Below are 18,771 nucleotides of genomic sequence, written 5' to 3' on the forward strand. Positions count from 1 at the left end.
ATTTTCCCTTTTAGCTTGTCATCTTTGGAGAATGCTTTATCAAAGTTTCTTTTTTGGAAAACTTCCTATTTCCTAGTACCTTTAAGTCACTTCAGCTTTCAAAGGGAAACTGGTTGGCACACAGTGGTATTCCTCTAGCTTTTCTTCCTAGGCCTCTGAAGAAGAGGAGTGGTGGGGCAGGTTCTTCCTTGCAGCCAGAAGTTGTGTGGACATAGCATGTTCCTTATGAGACTTGTTGGGATGTGAGTGTGCAGATCACTTTCACTGTTTCTCTCTTTATTCTTAGACAGAAGCATTAAAATGTGTGGCTCAGGCTAGCAAGAACAGATCACTGGCAGATTTTGAAAAGGTAAGCAAGGTATTGGGTTGGTAGGGAACTGGTGGAGGGGAGGGGCATTTAAGCACTTCAAAAAGTTTTTTTTAATCTTTAAGTGATTATAGTTTTACAAGAAGTTGCAAAGATAGTACAGAGTGATCCCATGTACCATTCACCCAGTTTTCCCCAGTGGTTACATCTTATCTATAGTACAGTATCAAAACCAGGAAGTAGTTAAGCACTTCTGTACAATGAAACTTGTTGAATTGTCATACCTCATTTATATACAGTACCTTTCAGTTTCAAAAAGTTCTGTCATCCTTCTTTCACTTGATTTTTTTTTGGCTGCGTTGGGTCTTCATTGCTGTGTGCAGGCTTTCTCTAGCTGCAGTGAGTGGGGGGCCACTCTTTGTTGTGGAGCACGGGCTCTACGCGTGTGGGCTTCACATGGGCCCACATGGGCTCAGTAGTTGCGGCGCGCAGGCTCTAGGGAGTGCGGGCTTCAGTAGTTGTGGCACGTGGGCTTAGTTGCTCCGCGGCATGTGGGATCTTCATGGACCAGTGATTGAACCCATGTCCCCTGCATTGGCAGGCAGATTCTTAACCACTGCACCACTAGGGAAGTCCCCTTTCATTTGATTTTTCACAACAAACCTGTTACCTGTATTTTATGCTTGGGGAAGCTGGAATTTAAAGAGGAGGCCTGGGTCACACAGCTCATGTGTGTCAGGGTCTGACACAAGCACCATGCAGCATGGTCTTAGATGTTACTTCAGCTCCAGAAATGCCAGGTCTGCTTCTCCTCTGTGGACAGAAGAGAAGTTTTGATGTGTGCATCTGGGCTGAGAGATACTTCCTTAGGACAGAAGTTCTAGGCTGGCCTTGCCTCCTGTGCCTTTCACTCAATGTTTGTGAAGGTTTGGAAAGGGAGAAAAACTTGTCTAAGCAATCGGGTGAGACTTATACTTTTCTGAGCCTCTCTCTTAGTCTGAGTATAATGACCAACTTAATAAAAACAAACCTAGATCCAGGAAGAAAAATAGTATGGACAGAAACTAGACTATGTGGCTCTCTGACTGTCCCCAGGGTTCATCATCTTACTTGAGGTTTCTTGCCAATTTCATTTCCTTACTTGGCATGATTTGCTTTGCTTCCCTTAACACCTTATAGCACAGCTGACATGAGGCTGGGATATTGTGAGAACATTACTAAAGGTAAATAAATCACATACACAAATAAACAAAGAGTCTAGATCATTTTATCCCCCAATTTGGATGGAACACTTCTAGTAGGGATTAAAAAAAGGGTCTGTGATCAGATATTTGGGAAACACTAGGGCTAAACAAAATTAGAAAGGTACTTTGTTTTCTGTGCTGATATTCCTTATAAAACCCCAAGAGCTAGCTGTGGAATTCAGCATTTCCTATTATTTAACCTCAGAATTCCCCCTCCTCCTGCCCCCATGGAGGCCTTATTTGTTCTGTGGAATACATATTGAGAACTGCTTTTGCAGTGAATTTAGCTTGCAAGCTGAGCTGCTGCTTAGGGCTTACATGGTTTGAGCTGTCAGTGTGAGGCTTTTGGACAGGAAGATGGTGCCTAGGGTTAGGCTCCACCTTTCACTTCTTTTCATTTTCTTCTGCCTTCAGTCGTGGCTGTTCTTTCATCTTCCCAAATCTTCCAGAACTACAGTCAACCATGTAGTTACAAGGGCCAGCTCACTACTTAGGAAGCTGCGAGTAGCGTGACTTTCAAGTCCTTTTCTGTGCCAATCTCGGCTCTTTTGGCAGGCTCTAACAGATTACCGGGCAGAGCTCCGGGATGACCCAATCATCAGCACACACTTGGCCAAGTTGTATGATAACTTGCTGGAACAGAATCTGATCCGAGTCATTGAGCCTTTTTCCCGAGTACAGGTAAGAACCCTCTTGGGGACTCTAGCTCTTCTCTGGTGGCAGGGGGTTTCTGGCTAGGCGTCCTCACTATAGCCACCTCCCTTCCCACAACCATTCAGAATAGGAACTCACTTCCAAGGGTGTGCCTGCTGGGCGAGAGACCCCCAAGAGCTTGGGATTTTCTTGACAGGGAATGAGAGTCAAGGAGAGGGTTGCTGTGGGGTAGAGGCTGGTGAGATTGCCCCTGCTTGTTTTCAGTGCAGTCTCCTCCTAGCTTTTGTAGTCACTGTGCATGTGGTAAATGCTTTCTGTTCTGGGTGTGTGGGACAGGAGTGTATTTGTTGTCTGTAGTGATGCAGGGTAGGCAGATGGACCAAGCACAAGAGACCTAAGCACAGCCAAAGAGAATCTGTCCCTGTAGAGACATTCGGCAGGATTTCAAGATACAGCACCACCCTCATCCCGATATTAGAGGCAGAAGTAAAACTTTCAGTGTTGGTGTCTTTTTACCTTTCCTTTTAGATCGAACACATATCTAGCCTCATCAAACTCTCCAAGGTAAGGAGTCCTGAGCTTGTCTTGAGGGTAGGGATGGGGAAAGGGGCATGTGGAGGGGCTGCCGTTTACACCCGCTGGGCCTTATTGCAAAGCTCCCACGCTTCTCAGTGGGGACTGGGGACCGTGGGCTGAGAGCTGCAGATGCATTGTTGCTGTTTTATTTTCAGACCATTTGCCATAAGATACTTTTATACAAGGCTTTCATGTCAATGTGATCTCTCACTAGTAGATGCTGGGCCCTTTAATCATGTGCTTTGATTTTAGGCCGATGTGGAAAGGAAGTTATCACAGATGATTCTTGACAAGAAATTTCATGGTGAGTAACAGTCGTACCGGCGAGGGGGCTGGTGGAGGTGATGAAATGGTGAAGAGGCATCATGCTCTTGTTTATCTTGAAAGAAGATGCTCCATTGTATCACCTGGTGGTTCCCTGGGATCCTTGCCCCTGTTATGCCTGTGATGAGAGTGCAATAAACATGCACGAATGGAACAGGAAGATGACTTCTGTTTCTACTCCTTTCTGGAGAAAGTGAGGCAGCTAGGGAGTGGGCTGCTTCTCCAATGCTCGTGTGTCTAATCCTTTCTTTTACCTGGGTTTGCTTGTGTTTTCTGCAGGGATCTTGGACCAGGGGGAGGGTGTCTTGATTATTTTTGATGAACCCCCAGTAGATAAAACTTACGAAGCTGCTCTGGAAACAATTCAGAACATGAGTAAAGTAGTGGATTCCCTCTACAACAAAGCCAAGAAACTGACATAGGTGAGTGCTGACTCCGGGACCCGGGCCCGGGCAGCGCTGTCTTCTGCCTGTCGAGACTGAAAGCCTCCTGGTGGCCTTGCGGCTTCCCCGATTGACACTGCTCTGTCTTCTCTTGCAGAGTTGGATCTGTAGCGGTCCTTTGGAGAGTGTGTGTGGCGGGAGAGTGAAACCTTTGGGGAAAATGCTAGGAGATTTTTTCTTTCTGTTCTACTTTTCGCTCAGAAAGTTTTTAAATCCTCATTTGGTGCATCTGTCTCCCAGCCGATGGGTGTGCCAGTTTTCATGTAATCTTTACTGGCCCGACTCGGGAGTGGGGAAATTGCTTACAAAAAGAAAAAAAGAAAAAAAGGTGATTCTAAATAAAAGGCAAAAGGCTTACACTACCTAAAGCTGTGCTCTCTGCCTCCTGGGAGAGGGCCACCAAGCCAGGCGCTCCGCCAGCCACTGGGGCTCCTAACCCACCCGCTGGGTGTCACCTCACCTCCTCTTCAGAATTGGGTGTTCGCCTGACTATCAAAGCAACGACTTTTTATTCTGTTTGTACTGAACCAAAACAAACAACTGTGTATAGACTGCTATTTTCCTTTTTATTTGAAATGAGGCGTTTCGGTGTCCTTTCCCCTGCCATGTGGCCCATCCCCCCGCCCTCCCCCCAACAATGGCTCCAGCAGACTGGCCGAAGGTCCCGCCGCCGCCACCGCCGCAGCAGCACCTGCACGGCTCCGCTCCAACCTGGGAAGGAATGGGGACATGGCCAGGAGCTAGTGTCACCATGGCCACACAGGGAGCAGTGTGGGCCCTCAGGGGGCCTGCTGTGCATGTGGCTCTTTTTAACACAGTAAACTAGATTAGATGTCAGTGTTTTAATTGCCCCTCTCCTCTGCTCTTTTCTCTCTCCCCCTTTCCCCTTCTCTCAACCAGGAGACCATCCCATGTCTCTTCCTTCCTCCTTCCCCCCTCCAGGGGAGCCAGGCTGTCTGAAATACTTCAGCTTCTCTCCCCATCCCCCTGCTTCTCTCCTGCTGTCAGATGGATTTATTCCTTTTTTAAACAGTGAACATCGGAAATGAGACTGTGGGGTGTGTTGTTGTTTGTTTTTTTTTTTCCTCCCAATTTTTGTTGTTGGGTTTTTGAGCAACCTCATGTCCCCTTCCCAGGGAGCTTTCTTTATTTACCTCTTAGAAATGGAACGGATGGGAGGTAGAGCACTGTACTCCAGCATGCTTTGTTTTATGATGAGATTACATAGCAAGGCTTTTAATGCCATTTGGGCAGGTAAGCTTCTGCACCTCTGTTGTGCTCAGCTATATTTTCTTCTTCCTCTCATTCTTCTTTGTCTTCTTTTTTCCTCTCCCCCTCCTCCTGCCTCCTTCCTGCTGGCCTCCTTTTATCTTTCTTTCCCTTTGTCAGATTATCCTTCCAGGTTTTCGTAATAAATTTATATTTTGTAAAAGGATTTTGTTGTACCAGGTTTTGCATCCTCACTGAATCTGACTGGCTTTTATTTTCCTCTCCAAAATCAGGTTTTTGTTCTCAACATCTTTCCCCATCATGTCCAGTCACTGTTTTGGTTTTGGCACCATCAATATCAAATGTACAAACGGTTCTTGCTAACCAACACCAGGTATATCTGATGTTCAGATGAGTTCCAATAAAAACAATTTTTTTTTCAAAAAGTGTCCTTTCTTGAGTGCTGGAGGGCTTCTGACCAAGTCCAGACAGCTCTGTGTAGCCCTCTAGACTGGACAAAGCTCTACTGTCTCATTTGCTTCATGGGAGACCTTTAGATCCGGGGTCAAGTGGAGGGCTTTGGGTGAGAAAGTTGGTCTGTGAGGGCTAAAATGGGAAATGGAGCTCAGTTATCTTTGTTTTTCCAAGGCATCATGGTCCAGTGAGGACATGGGGTTTGGGTTGTAACATCCTCTGAGCCTGTTTCCTCACTTACACGACAAGGATGGCGCTTTCTTGGTAGGTAATTGTGGTGGGAGTGCTACATGAAGTCATGGAAGTACAAGTGCCTGGAGAGCCCTGGCATTCACTTGTGGCTTAGTTTTAGTTTTTTGGAATCTTGTTCAAAAGGATTGATTTTATACTACCCCTCAGACCCTGGGAGTGACCTGTCTTGTGGGGCTCTGGGGCCACTGGGAGGGAGGGTGGGCTCTAGCCACCAACTCCAGTCTGAGCCACTCTCTGCTCTCTTTCAGTATTGTGTCTCTGTGTATAGTTTTACTTAAGGAAGAGTTGTGCCTCAATAAAGGACTTTAAAAATATTCCAAAGGGATCAAGAGCCCGAGCAGTGGGGGGAGGGCAGTCCCAGGAGCTCAGCAGCCTTCTCGTCATCTCCCTGGGCAGGTCTGCTGACTTCTGCAGACCCGTGCTGTCCAGTGTGTGGCCATGAGCCCCATATGGCTGTTGAGTCCTTGAAATTGTGGCTAGTTCAAACTGTGATGCCCTGCAAATGTAAACAAACCAGACTTTGAAGAATGTGAAAAAAGAAAAATTGCTCAACTTCTTTTTTATATATATGTTGAAATATTTTGAGCATTTATTGGGTTAAATGTACTATTAAGATATACCTGTTTTTTTAACTTTATGTGGCTGCTAGAAAATATTTAATTATCTACGGGGCTTGCATTTGTGGCTCATGGTTTTTTTTGGACAGCGCTGCTCCAGACCTCGAGGGACTGCTTCCCCTCCCAGGCCTCGGTAAGCTGCATCTAGGTGCAGCTGAGAGGGTGGGGTAGCCCATGGGCTAGCATGGGCCTGGCTCCCTCAATTATGGGCCCTTCCTGGCACCAGGCTTCACGGTGCCTGGGCTTCCTTGTGTGTTGATGAGATCCTGATGGCGTTGGGAGCGGCGGCTGCGTCCCTTGGCTGTGGAGCCCCGCTGCATGCTAGTTATGTAACCTGTGCTGCCCAGAAAGGCCACTAGATGCTGCTCTGTGATGCCTGAGAGAACAAAGCACGACTTCCTCAGGAGCCAGGGCTCAGACCTGCTTTATTTGGAACCCTTTCTGAGAGCTGGCTGGCTGTGGCCTTGGCCTCCCTTCCTCAGAGTGGTGTGGGAAAGGGGCATGCAGAGGATGGGAACTCTCCATGGACATCCCAGCCGTGCATGTAACGCGCAGGCTGGCCTTTCCGGCAGCTAGGGATAGACTATAGGATAAAGAGGCTGATTGATGGGGGTGGGATTTGGAGAGCTTCCCTGCAGTTCTCTGGTGAAGACAGAAGAAAACAGCTGTGCATCATTCATCCAGGTCTGCCTCCTGGGTCCTTGATCTGCCATTTGTGGCAGATTGTAGCTATTCCTTCTTCGCTTTGCAGTTGGAGAAGTACTGGGAGCTGGGAGGGGGAGGGGGGTTGTTGGTGTGTTGAGTGAGCAGAGGAGTGGTGTGGTGCCTCAAAACAGGCAGAGCAGGCACAACATGGGTGGACAGGGTTCCAGGGTTCTTCGGTCACAAAAGCCACTGTGCTGGCAGTGCCATCCCATTCATGCTCTGCTGCACACATGACTTTGCCTCTGACAAGTGTGAGGAGGTTGGAGTTGTTCTGCCAAGAGCTCTTTTTGAAGGTAGTAGGGGAGGGCTGGCTGGGCAAAGGCAAGAGAGGACGCAGGCTGGAAAAGGCCCAGGCCAATGCGAGCTTCCATGGTTTGGGAAATGGGGTGGGGTGGAGCTGGGTACTGCCCACCATGAATTGGAATAGTTAGTATTGAAATTTTGTAGGTACAGGTAAGTACAGGGCGGCTCCAGATAGTTCTGAGGGGTGGATTACAGGCTTAGAAATCTAAGCATATTTTGGGAAGTGGAAAGCACTTAACCCCTGCTCAACACAGGAAAGGCAGTGTGGACATGGGCCAACTCAGGAGCTGGGCCTCCATTAGGGGCAGGATGAAAAAAGGCTGGGGTCCAACTTTGCCTTAGGAAGAGAGTCATTGGGCCAGTGGACCTGGAGGAGATTGCTTCTTAGAGCTCCTTACTATGGAGGACAGCTCCATTTGAAGAGCAGGTAGGGGTTGTACACTGAGGAATGTTCAGAGGGAGGGGCACACTGGGCTAAGGGCCTGCCTTTATCTTCTAAGTTAAGATGACAGCTACTGTGGATGTTTCTCAAGGACTCTACAAGAAGTAGCCTTCTGGGTACAGAGTAATGCATTTCCCACTGTATGGTCACCAAGGCCCCTAAAGCTTTGTTGCCACTGTTGACAGGAATCTCTGAGTAGTACTTTAGCAAATTCTAGTACTTTCTGATGATGGTAGCATTGTTTGAATGATACCAGATTTCTTTACTGCTTAGAGCAGTAGGCAGAACTGGCACAGGTTGTGTGCTGGAGTGGCCTGGGAGTCAGGGGATTGGGTGTTCTCTGGATTGCTACTTCCTCATCACCAGGTCCAGAGGCGGTAATTTGGATTAAGATATTGTTTAAGTCTCCTGTTTCCCAGGTTTGTGGTCAAATCTGAGTCAATCTCCAGAACTAAACAAAGAATAGTGAAGAATAGCCTTTGTGAAGAATCTGGATTCTTGTTCCTTGTGAGAGGAAAAGTTCTTATTAGAACCAGAGTTTTACTCAGAATTTAATGATTTTATGGGCACCGAATCTTCAAATTATATATGCTTAGCATGAAAAATATTTAAATCAGCAGATCAGAGGCTGGTTGGAGAAGCAGTTGCTTCAGTTTTTCTATAACAAGAGGGCTGGTGGAAATTTTGAGATCGCATTTGTGATGGGCTCAGTATTGGCCCTTCTCTGGGGCAGCGACCGAGCCAGAAGCCTCAGGGCTCTGTCCCAGGTGTGGTGTGGGAAGGCTAGTCGCTCTGTACCTGGGCCGTGGGCATTTACCTGGGATGGGGCAACAGAGATCCCAGAGGGAAAGGCACTCAAAACTGATGCGACAGTCCCCTTGGGATGCTTGGGGCACTCAGGCGGCCTCAGCAAAGGCTTAGCCTCTCCCCACCTTGCTCCCTGAGCTCCCTAGCTTACGTCCCCGGGGACGAGGAGGTTAAATGGAAGGAGGCTGCTCGGGGTCCTAGCCTCCGTGGATGGCTTCTCTGGCGGCCAGGGCGGGGACGCGGCCGAGAGCGCCCCCGCGGCCGCAGCTGCCGGCGCCGCGGCGGGAACAAAGGCAGCACGTGTCTGGGCGGGGCGGCGGGCGGGGTCGGCCCTCGGCCCCGCCCCGCCCGGAGCTTTTCCACCCGCCCGAGCTCGGCTGCGCGGTGCGCCCGCGACTCTCGCACGGCCGGGCTGTTGCTGGTGGGGCGGCGCCGAGAGGGCGGCGAGCAGTGTGGGAGGGGGGCGGCCCCGCGGGGCGGGGCGGGGAGGGGCGGGGCGGTGCCGCGAGTACCCGCCGCCCGAGCCCGGGTCCTGGATGGGGCGCGGCGAGTAGAGCGGCGCCTGGGGCTCGCGGCCGTGTCGCTGCCAGCACCGCGCGCAGCTGGTGCTGAGCACGGCGGCGGCTCCGGCTCCCAGGCGAGACCAGGCCTGGCCGGGCCTGCGCGTGGGCCGCGCGCGCGCCCGAGAGGGAGGCCGCAGAGGTGCGCGCCGGGGCGGGCGCGGGCGCGGCGGCGGCGAAGGCGGCCGAGCGGGGGGCGGGGCCGCGGCGCCAGCAGAACCTTGGACAGAAGCTCCGGAGCCGCCGCCGCCGCCACCGCCGCCGCCGCCGAGCGCGAGCCCCGCCGAGCCCCGCCGAGCGCCGGGACCGCGGCGTCGAGCCGCGGCGCGCATTGCGGAGGGTGCAGAGCGCAGGAGCCACCTGCTCGGTAAGCCTGCGCCTCGGGCCGTCCGCTGTCCCCGGGGAGCCGGGCCGGGGTCGCGGCCGCGTGCGGTTTCGAGGCGGGGTCCCCGGCCACCTCCGCCGACTCCCGGTCCCCCGTGCTGCCATCCGGACCCTGGCGGGCGCGGGTGCCGGTGCCGCAGTGGAGCGGCCGGGTTGCGGCGCGGGGGCGCGGGCGGGGCCGTGCCGGCCGGGGAAGGCCTGGGCGCGGGTCCGGGGCCAGGTCCGCGGGGCCGCCGAGGCCGGGGCGGAGGAGCGCGACGCGAGCCCCGCCTGGTGCTGAGAACCATCTTGTTTTCCACACAGATCCGAAGGGGCGGCAAGCGACCCTGGGAGCGCCCCGGCCTCCCCCTGGCCGCCTCGGGCTTGGTGAGCTGTTTCGTCCCTCCGGCCGGCAGGCTGGGCGCGCAGGGGCGCAGGTACCCGCCCGGCGCGCAGCGGCACCATGGGCACGGTGCTGTCCCTGTCCCCCAGCTACCGGAAGGCCACGCTGTTTGAGGATGGCGCGGCCACGGTGGGCCACTACACGGCCGTGCAGAACAGCAAGAACGCCAAGGACAAGAACCTGAAGCGGCACTCTATCATCTCCGTGCTGCCTTGGAAGAGGATCGTGGCCGTGTCGGCCAAGAAGAAGAACTCCAAGAAGGTGCAGCCCAACAGCAGCTACCAGAACAACATCACGCACCTCAACAATGAGAACCTGAAGAAGTCGCTGTCGTGCGCCAACCTGTCCACGTTCGCCCAGCCCCCACCGGCGCAGCCGCCCGCACCCCCTGCCAGCCAGCTCTCGGGCTCCCAGACCGGGGTCTCCTCCTCCGTCAAGAAGGCCCCGCATCCTGCCGTCACCTCCGCAGGGACGCCCAAACGGGTCATTGTCCAGGCGTCCACCAGCGAGCTGCTGCGCTGCCTGGGTGAGTTTCTCTGTCGCCGGTGCTACCGCCTGAAGCACCTGTCCCCCACGGACCCTGTGCTCTGGCTGCGCAGCGTGGACCGCTCGCTGCTCCTGCAGGGCTGGCAGGACCAGGGCTTCATCACGCCCGCCAACGTGGTCTTCCTTTACATGCTCTGCCGGGATGTCATCTCCTCTGAGGTGGGCTCTGACCACGAGCTCCAGGCCGTCCTGCTGACCTGCCTGTACCTCTCCTACTCCTACATGGGCAATGAGATCTCCTACCCGCTCAAGCCCTTCCTGGTGGAGAGCTGCAAGGAGGCCTTTTGGGACCGCTGCCTCTCCGTCATCAACCTCATGAGCTCCAAGATGCTGCAGATTAACGCCGACCCCCACTACTTCACACAGGTGTTCTCCGACCTGAAGAACGAGAGTGGCCAGGAGGACAAGAAGCGGCTCCTCCTAGGGCTGGACCGGTGAGCCTGCTAGCCTGCATCACGGCTCAAGGATTCAATTCATTTTTAAAAATTTATTATTAAATCAGATTTTGTGTACAGTATGTGTCTAGCGAAGCCACGAAGGGCCCCTCCCTTCCCACCTTCTCTCCTTGGGGTTTTCTTCAGCTCTGCCAAGAACTCTGGATGCTTTTGAACTCCCGAACCTTGCGCAAAATTCAGAAGATGTATTCAGAGACACCCTGGCTCCTGACCTTTCACTTTGGGGAATTCAAAGGACTGACCTGCCTCTGCCGCCTGTGCTCTTGCTGGACCAAGGCAGGGGAGGCTACCCTCTGCTCCCCACAGCCAGGCAGCCCAGAGTTTCTGGTTGGAGGCCCTTTTCCGGGTCCTGTTTTGGGTCCTCCATTCTCCCAGAGGCTCCTGGAGCCAGCCACCCTGACTGAGCCGCATGTGGGGTTGTGAGGCAAGATGCCCATGGCCCTGGGACAGCCTCTTCAATTGAGGGGAAGCCGGCCTGGTGCAAAGATTGTGTCCTGTCGTTTGACCATGCACGACCCGGTTTGCTCTTTTTTCTTTTTTAGGGACAAGGGCTTTCCTTTTGTGGAGACATGGAACTCGCCCCCCTTCCCCTGCTCCCAGCGGTGTTGGCAGTGTTGGTTAACAAGCTGGTTTGACTCATTAAGTTCTTTCATTTTGGGTCCCAGCTCTAAAGGGGTGGGGTGAAGCTGGGGACAACTCCTTTCCTGGGTGAATTTTTCATTTGAATCATGCAGCTTAGTCACCCTGTGGTGAAGGCCAGGACAGCTTCAGGTGCCCATTGTCAACAGCCTGCCTTCTGGGCAGGTGGGGTTGCCATGCCTGGGACTGAGCCGGTGCCCACCTAAGGGCTAAGGCCTCTTGCTGGTGCACGTGACATTTGTCCTGCAGAGCTGCGGGGCGGTGGGGGGTGATGTCAGGGATCAGGGTGATGGGGTCATGATGTACCCCCGCCCTCACCCCTGTTGATTTAAAGCTGTTCCCAGACAGTTCAGTTTCTTCTGAAGGTGAAGCCTTGTCCCGAAAGGGCCAGTGAGACAGCTGGACCTTGGAGACAATTACAAGCCGGGAGCAGAACTCCTGATTGCCTGCTGATTCTACAACTGATCATTTGCAGCTGCTGGTTTTGGTTTCCACCTTAGCCTGGTTGGTGGCTGTAAAAACACATGATGTGTACTTAATCAATTTTCTTTCTAATTCTCCCAGATCGGTGGCTTGGGGCTTGGGAGAGGACCAAGAGAAGGGAGCAAGTCTTTCTCTGTCCCTTCGGCTTTGGGGAACAAAGACTGATGTGAAGATGCTACAGAGAATTCTCTCTTCCAGTCCCAGTCCCCCAGGGGGTGCTGGAAGGGGAGGCTGGGGGGAGGCAGGGGGCGGTTTTACATAGGATTAGCTTCCAGGTGGCTGCCGATTTCAGCAGAAGCACTACTGAAATTCACAGAAAAAAGAAAAAGCTGTGAAATTGAGGTCCCGATTTGATAGGCCCGGAGCTGAGACTGCGGGCCCCGTGGTGCTCCCGAGGAAGAGGGCCTGCCCGAGCCGGAGAGCATTGGCCGCAGCTGCGCCCCGAGGCCCACGCTGAGCCTTTCTCAGGACCGCCAGCCAGATAACCTGCCGCGGGGCTGGAAGGAACCCGCGGCTGCTGGCGCGGACCTCGCCGCGGCGCCTCTTCTCTGCTGGAGTTGTCACCCAGCCCGTCTGTGCAGATCCTGCTGCCATGTGTGACCTGAGGTAGGAGGCCCGTGGGGGCAGCGGGCCCTGGCGGCACACGAGAGGGGGGTCCGGGTGCCGACTCTCAAGAGCAGGGGCGTGGGTCTGTAGTCGCTCCTTCGCGGGCTGCGCTGGGCCTGAAACTGCGGGAAGGCGCATCCGCAGGATTCCAGTTCTGTGCGTTTCCTTCTCTCCATATTTATTTTTTTAAGTTTTGGAGGCGGTGCAAATTTCAGGAGTGGTTGGGGACTAAGGAAAGAACTCTCTAGTTCCATCAATGTGAAGCCTGGTGGGGTCTCCTCCCTCCCTTGCACTGGTCATCAGTATTGTGTAGAGGAACTGATATACTTGAGTGTGCAAGCAATGAACCCATTTGACATGCTGCTATGAAGACTACTTTTAGAACAATTAAAAAAAAAGGAAAAAACTAACCTACAAAAAAAAAAAAACCCTTTATTCTTTCATTGTTGCTTTTACAGTGATATTGTGCATGCAAACCAGGAGCATTTTGTGTCTTAAGAAAAATAATCTTAGAACAGATGGCTGTGAAAATTACACCCGTGCACAGAACAAGTCACAGGAATAATAGTTCAGGATTTGGTTTTTCTCTTTCTTGTAAACCTGAAGGGTTGATATATTCTTTCCATGCAGTTATTAGAACTTAGTTTTGTTCCAGCCGTTGTTAAACTTGCAATGAAAAGAGAATGTACCATTTTTTTCACTCGGAATTATTCATAGCTGTATATTTGAAACTGCTAATTACACACGTGCGATGTATGTTGGTTTTTTAGTGCAATTTCTTCTGTAGCTATTCTTTGACCAAACTGTGGGTGTTGTTAATATTAATTTATATTTGTCTCATTTTGTATGTATGCGTAGCGTGTTTGTAAGTATGTGTGGTTTATAATCTGACAAGGTCATGAAGCTCAGTTTGGCTGTAATTTAATTCCCCTTCCCTTATTTTTATTTATTTTTGTACTGTGCTGAGTAAATAAAATGCACTGACCATCCATTACATAGACCTTTTCTGTGGGCACATCCTTCACGAGCAGGCTGGGGGCCCCTCTTATAAATGATTCCTGCGCTTAAAACATAATTGGATTGCATTGTGGGGGAGGGGAGTATGGGCGGAGGGAGGGTTAGGGGAGAGGCCTTAACAAGCGCGTTCATGTTAAGGTGATTAAGAAAGCAGCACAGGTTAAGTCAACTTTGGTTTCTCAGGAGTTGCTTTCCAAAGGCTCCCTTGCCTTGGCGGAGCTGGGTGACCGGGACCTCCAGCCAGAGGGTCGGGCCCAGGCATGGCCTGGCGAGGGCTGGCTCAGCGGGTCCTGCAGGGCAGCCGGCTTGGCACTAAGGCTGTGGCTCCAGGTGTCCTGGGCCTGGCTCTGCTCGTGGTCCACGGCCCAGAGGCTCCCAGGCCAGCAGGGGTCCATGTGGCTCAACCCCACCAGCCTAGCTCTGTGCAGGTTTCTGAAAGAGAGAACTCCAACCCCGGGGCTCCCAGATAAGCAGCCACCCTAGCCCCTAATTGTGGCAAGGGTGGGGCCCCCTACTGGTTGTACTACCAGAGGTCTGTGCCCACTCACGCCACCACCCTGAGCTGCTGGGACCTGGCGTTTTGGACTTGGTTCCCCCCCCAACCCCCTTGGCCCTGTCCCCCGCTGGCTGGAGCTGCCCTGGGCCTGGGGGCGGGGCGCAGCTCAGGTGGCACCTTGGAAGCTGTCAGCCTTGTGATCGGGGCACCTCCTTTGTCTGAGTCAGAAGCCATCACTGCGGGCTCCGTCCCGCCAGTAACCGGGGACCCGGTAGCATCCTCTGGCTGCGGGGCCCTTGGGTGCTGGGGATGCCCCATCTCCCCGCAGGGCCTTGCTTGTCTGCAGCTCCCCGACCCCAACCTGAGGGCTCGGGGAGAGGCTGACGAGCCACAGCTCACCCAGACCTCTCCTCCAACTGCAGCCCTGGAGATCCCAGCCTTGCCTTTATGCATGCTTCGATCTCAGTAAACGTGAAAGCAATGAGCTTCAAGTCTAGTGCACAGGCCTCAGAATGGCGGGAGAAAGTGTTTGGATTTGATTCCACTGCCTGTCCGCCTCCCGGCTCCGCCTCCCCCAGCTTCGCACTCACCATTGAATACTTTTCATCAACAGCCCCACGTAAACTATCCTCCATTTTTACTTGATTTGTGTTTAATGCTCCCTTCCATCCTCTGGGTTAACAGTTTATAGGAGCCAAAATTTCACAACTGTAGATACAGTTTTCAATTCAAAAAGCAGAACACCTTTAAACGTAAGATTTAATGCTTTATTGCTCTTGATGATAAATCAAAATATGCTTTAGAAATAAAGTTAATTTAATGGAAAATAGGAATATACGCACCAAACCATAAAACTGCATTTAATTAAATCAAGAGAAACACTTCATCACATACAATCACTGTGTCCTCCTGCCTTCCCCTCAGCGCTGTGATCACACCCGAAATTCTTTCTTCAGTTGCCAGACACTGTGACTTTCTGTAGGACATCATGAAAAAGTGCTTGTGGACGGCGGTGGTGCTCTGGCTGAGGTCTCAGGGACCAGAGGCGACACCAAAAGGTGGGAGGGCAGGACTCCAGCCCCCGTCCTCTCCAGCCTCTGAACGGCACTCGTTTGGCATGTTCTTTTTGGTGTGTCTAAAACATACATTTCCATGTATCTAGTAAAGCAACAAGTTTGGGGAAACGAGTGGAAAGGAGAGGTGATGTTCCAGTTAAGATGGATCGATAGTGTCAAGGCGATTGGCAAAGCTATGGGCGCTGCTGAACGGGGTCCCGTGCGGGCAGCTGACCAGGCTTGGAGGATGAATGGGTTTCCAAGGCCAGGTTGCCGGCGGGACTCTTTGCTGTGCACTGCACGGGGTGAGAATGTGCTCGAGCCCTGGGAAGCAGGGGTGGGGCAGCCGCGAGACCAAGCTGCTGGGACCACCTGGGAGCCGGCCAGGGGGCCGCGGCAGGCACAGGAGGTGGCACCTGGTATGCTTTGTGGGGTCGGGGTGGCAGGGGGAGCCTCTGTGGCAGAAAGCGGAGAAAACGTCAGCACGTCCCTCTCTGACATCCTGCGCGGCTCCTCCTGGGGCGTGGGCTCACCCTCGGCCCCCTGACCACACGGGGTGCCTGAGTCTTTCCTTTTTCTAAGGCTCCAGGCCGGGAGGCCCGGGCTGCCCAGGGGGTGTGTGGCGTCCTCCTCGGCTGAGGCTCAGAGGAGGGTGGTCCCGGAAGCATCTGGAGCACACGCGCTCTCTGCTGGGCAGGGACTGGCAAGGCGGCGGCTCTCCTGGCCTGGCCTGCAGTGCCAGGACCCCCGCACTGTTTCTGTCGCTCCACTTCCCCAAGTTCCTGGGGCTCAGGCCCTCCCACCCCAGTCCTGGTTCTCCACGTGAGTGTGAGGCAGAGGTGTTTGGAGGGGCAACTTCCAAACCCCGGATTGCTCCCCTGCTCCCCACCCCCCATTCTATTTTATTAATTAGCGTTCCTGACACGAGTGTGGGCACAGCAGACATGATATGATTAGCAAACTGCAAAAGTAAGTGCAAGACAACCACGGCCCAGGCTGTGCGGTTAAGTAAGATGATCCCTGGAGCATCCCCTGCGCTGCGCTCTCTGGGGAGGTGGCCACGGGGCTGGGGGCAGGCTCTGGGCAGGACAGACTGCAGGCCCTTGGCTCCTGGGCTGAGGGGCTGGCCCTACAGGTGAACTTGCTCACCTGGTGGTCTTGGCTGGCTGCTGGCGGGGAGGGGGTCCACGAGGAGCTCTGAGAAGCTCCCTGAGCCGGGGCATGGGGCTGCCATCACCCTGGGGAGAGGGCAGCTGGGCCCAGGGAGAGAGCAGGGCTACCTCCCCAGCTCATCTCCCCCAAACTTCCCCCGACCCGGGGGCATGGCTTTGGCTAGAAACTGCATCCGGGCTCCCCAAGCCCTCGCCTTGCAGGGCCAGCTGCTGGTCACGGGGTCAGGCAGGCTGACCTGGCCTGGCAGCGGGCGGCCTTCTCTGACTGCAGGGGAGCTGTAGTCGGGGGTGGGGGGTGGGGTGGGGTGGTGGCTAGGGGCTGGGCAGGACACGGGGTCTTTGGTTTGCTGAGGGGTCTGCGGACAGTTGGGACCGAGGAAGACGGAGGCCAAAGGCAGAAAGCAGGGGGTGGGCCTCGGGGAGGGGCCGCAGGGGAGGCGGGGGCCCCTCCCAGCGTGGAGCCTAGTGGGCGGGCTTCGGGCGGCCCCACCTCCCTGCGCATCAGTTGCCCGGCACGCTGAGGATGAAGCCCGAGCGGTTCTTGGTGAAGTCGGGCTGCGGCTGGTTGAGCCGCGTCTCCACGGAGACGGTGCACTTCCTCCCGTGCAGGCTGCATTGCACAGGGTTGGTGACGTTGACTTGAAGGTGGCGCTTCTCACTGGAAGGACCGAAAAGAAGACAGGCGGTTAGCAGGGGGCCCAGGTGGGGGAGTCTCCCCGGCAGCCCCTGGGCCTCACAGGTGTCTCCAGGCCAGGGCACAGAGAGGATGAGGCCGGGAGAGATGGTGCTGGGCTGCGGTCCCAAACCAAAGCCCTGGGGGAGCCAGGGCCCGAGGTTCAGGCGCTGCCGGGCTCCTGAGAACCCGCTTGTGGGGCAGTACAGGGCAGGGAGCCGCAGTGCGGCACGGCCACCGCCCTCTGGCCTGAGGCTGAGGACCAGTCACTGGGCTTTAGATGTCAGCAGGGGGATGTCACAGCACGGGGCTCTGATGACACTGTTTATCAGTTCTCTCTGGTGGCAACACGGAGCCCTGGGGGCGCTGCGTCCAGTGATAAGTGGAGACTCTTCCCCGCACATGGTACCTGACTACCACGACGATGAGAGAAATGTCTTCTGTGAGTCCCGGCTCGGCCCTGCCTGTCGCGGGTCCCGCTGTTAGAACCGGTTGGACGTCAGCTTCCTGGAGGCCGGGAAGTGGGAGGGAGGGTCAGCGGTGCTTCTACCTGTGTGGCTGGCAGCGTGCGGGGCAGGAGCGCGTTCCCCTGCCCAGGAGCCACGTGGCCCTGCTGGCCCAGCGGGGCTTCTTCCCACCTGCTGAGCAGTCGGAGGGCCCGGAGTGCCCAGTGCCCGCGGGGTGGCTGCGCACCTGCTGGGGAGGAGCAGCGCCCGTCCTCAGGCGCCTGGCTGGGCACTGAACGCACTTCAGATGCCGCAGATGCAAGAGCTGGGAGACTCAGCGGCCGGCACAGTCCCGCTCTGCGCCTCGTGCCTCATCGGCGCTCTCCGCGCTGGGAGGTGAGAGGAGAAGGCCCTGCTCCCTGTGCTCTGAACGCCTTCATTGCCCCAGGTTGGCGCTGGGGGCGGGCGGGCCAGGCTCCCTGGGTGGCTGTTGCTCTCGGCGTTGGACGGGATGCCAAGGGTCGGACGGCAGGGGAGGCCGGCACAACTGTGCTTCCGCCCGCCTGGCCCAGGGGACAGGGAGGCACTGCCCAGGCACCGGCTGGTCTGGGCGGCACCATCACTCAGACTCACTTTCCGCAGGAAGGGGGCCTGCGGGCAGTGGCGCTCTTGGCCTCTGAGTGCCCAGAACACTGGGCTGGGCTTTGTTGGAGCGCCCAGGGGGCAGGGATGGAGATGTTGTTAGGGGCTTTCCTCATGGCTGTTTCCTACCTGCTTTCTTTTTTTAAAAAATTAATTAATTTTTGGCTGCATTGGGTCTTCATTGCTGTGCCCTGGCTTCCTCTAGTTGTGGCGAGCGGGGGCTACTCTTCGTTGCGGTGTGCGGGCTTCTCACTGCGGTGGCTTCTTTTGTTACGGAGCACAGGCTTTAGGCATGCGGGCTTCCGTAGTTGTGGCATACGGGGTCTAGAGCAAAGGCTCAGTAGTTGTGGCGCATGGGCTTAGTTGCTCTGCGGCATGTGGGATCCTCCCGGGCCAGGGCTCAAACCCGTGTCCCCAGCATTGGCAGGCGGATTCTCAACCACTGCGCCACCAGGGAAGCCCCCTTTCTTGTTAAACATCTTGTAGAAACAGAAAATGAACACAGGAAGAGACCCGTGGTTATCTCTCATGGGCATTAGGTATCTGATGCTTAATGTCTTGTCAGCTGCAGCTAAAACCTTGGCTTAGGACGGCTATTTTTAACCAGACTTGGACATAAAAATAGCAGAGCCCATTGGAGGCAGTGACTCGGGCACTTCTCCATTCCTGCGGGAGCCAGGCTGCCCTGGGGATAGATGCACAGCCCGTGATCTGGGTGAGGGGTCCTTCGACCCTCATCCTGGCCCTCTGGCTGGCCTGGAGCAAGCGGAGCCCCAGCACCGCAGCCCTGAGTGGCCCTGCCCTGATTCCCTGCCTGTCTCCGTGGGGCTGCCGTGGGATCTGGGCAGAAGAGAGGGG

The 18,771-nt window shown here is 54.8% G+C and overlaps 3 protein-coding genes across 7 annotated transcripts in view; 2 read left to right on the forward strand and 1 right to left on the reverse strand.

Moving 5' to 3' along the window:
* PSMD11 (proteasome 26S subunit, non-ATPase 11) overlaps positions 1 to 5,203 on the forward strand; it is a 30,208-nt gene extending 25,005 nt beyond the window's left edge. For both annotated transcript variants that reach the window (XM_060134612.1, XM_060134613.1), the window contains 6 exons: positions 287 to 349; positions 2,107 to 2,232; positions 2,734 to 2,769; positions 3,034 to 3,085; positions 3,385 to 3,527; positions 3,646 to 5,203. In XM_060134612.1, the coding sequence (XP_059990595.1) occupies positions 287 to 349; positions 2,107 to 2,232; positions 2,734 to 2,769; positions 3,034 to 3,085; positions 3,385 to 3,527 (420 nt within the window). In that variant the 3' untranslated portion in view covers positions 3,646 to 5,203. The remainder of the gene's footprint in view (positions 1 to 286; positions 350 to 2,106; positions 2,233 to 2,733; positions 2,770 to 3,033; positions 3,086 to 3,384; positions 3,528 to 3,645) is intronic.
* A 3,995-nt stretch (positions 5,204 to 9,198) lies between these two features.
* On the forward strand, positions 9,199 to 13,392 carry CDK5R1 (cyclin dependent kinase 5 regulatory subunit 1). 3 transcript variants are annotated; one of them, XR_009537441.1, is made up of 3 exons: positions 9,199 to 9,284; positions 9,605 to 12,412; positions 12,871 to 13,392. XR_009537441.1 is itself a non-coding variant. In XM_060133251.1 (2 exons), the coding sequence occupies exon 2, from the start codon at positions 9,744 to 9,746 to the stop codon at positions 10,665 to 10,667; it is 924 nt and encodes a 307-aa protein (XP_059989234.1). In that variant the 5' UTR covers positions 9,199 to 9,284; positions 9,605 to 9,743; the 3' UTR covers positions 10,668 to 13,392. The 3 variants fall into 3 exon arrangements, 1 of the variants encoding a protein (XP_059989234.1); XR_009537442.1 differs by having other exon boundaries at positions 9,605 to 11,203; positions 11,888 to 13,392; XM_060133251.1 differs by having other exon boundaries at positions 9,605 to 13,392.
* Positions 13,393 to 14,678: 1,286 nt separating this feature from the next.
* MYO1D (myosin ID) overlaps positions 14,679 to 18,771 on the reverse strand; it is a 348,947-nt gene continuing 344,854 nt past the window's right edge. For both annotated transcript variants that reach the window (XM_060133821.1, XM_060133826.1), the window contains one exon: positions 14,679 to 16,810. In XM_060133821.1, coding sequence (XP_059989804.1) covers positions 16,654 to 16,810 — 157 coding nt within the window. In that variant the 3' untranslated portion in view covers positions 14,679 to 16,653. The remainder of the gene's footprint in view (positions 16,811 to 18,771) is intronic.

The sequence above is a fragment of the Lagenorhynchus albirostris genome, chromosome 20, assembly GCF_949774975.1.
Source record: "Lagenorhynchus albirostris chromosome 20, mLagAlb1.1, whole genome shotgun sequence".
Lineage (NCBI taxonomy): Eukaryota > Metazoa > Chordata > Mammalia > Artiodactyla > Delphinidae > Lagenorhynchus > Lagenorhynchus albirostris.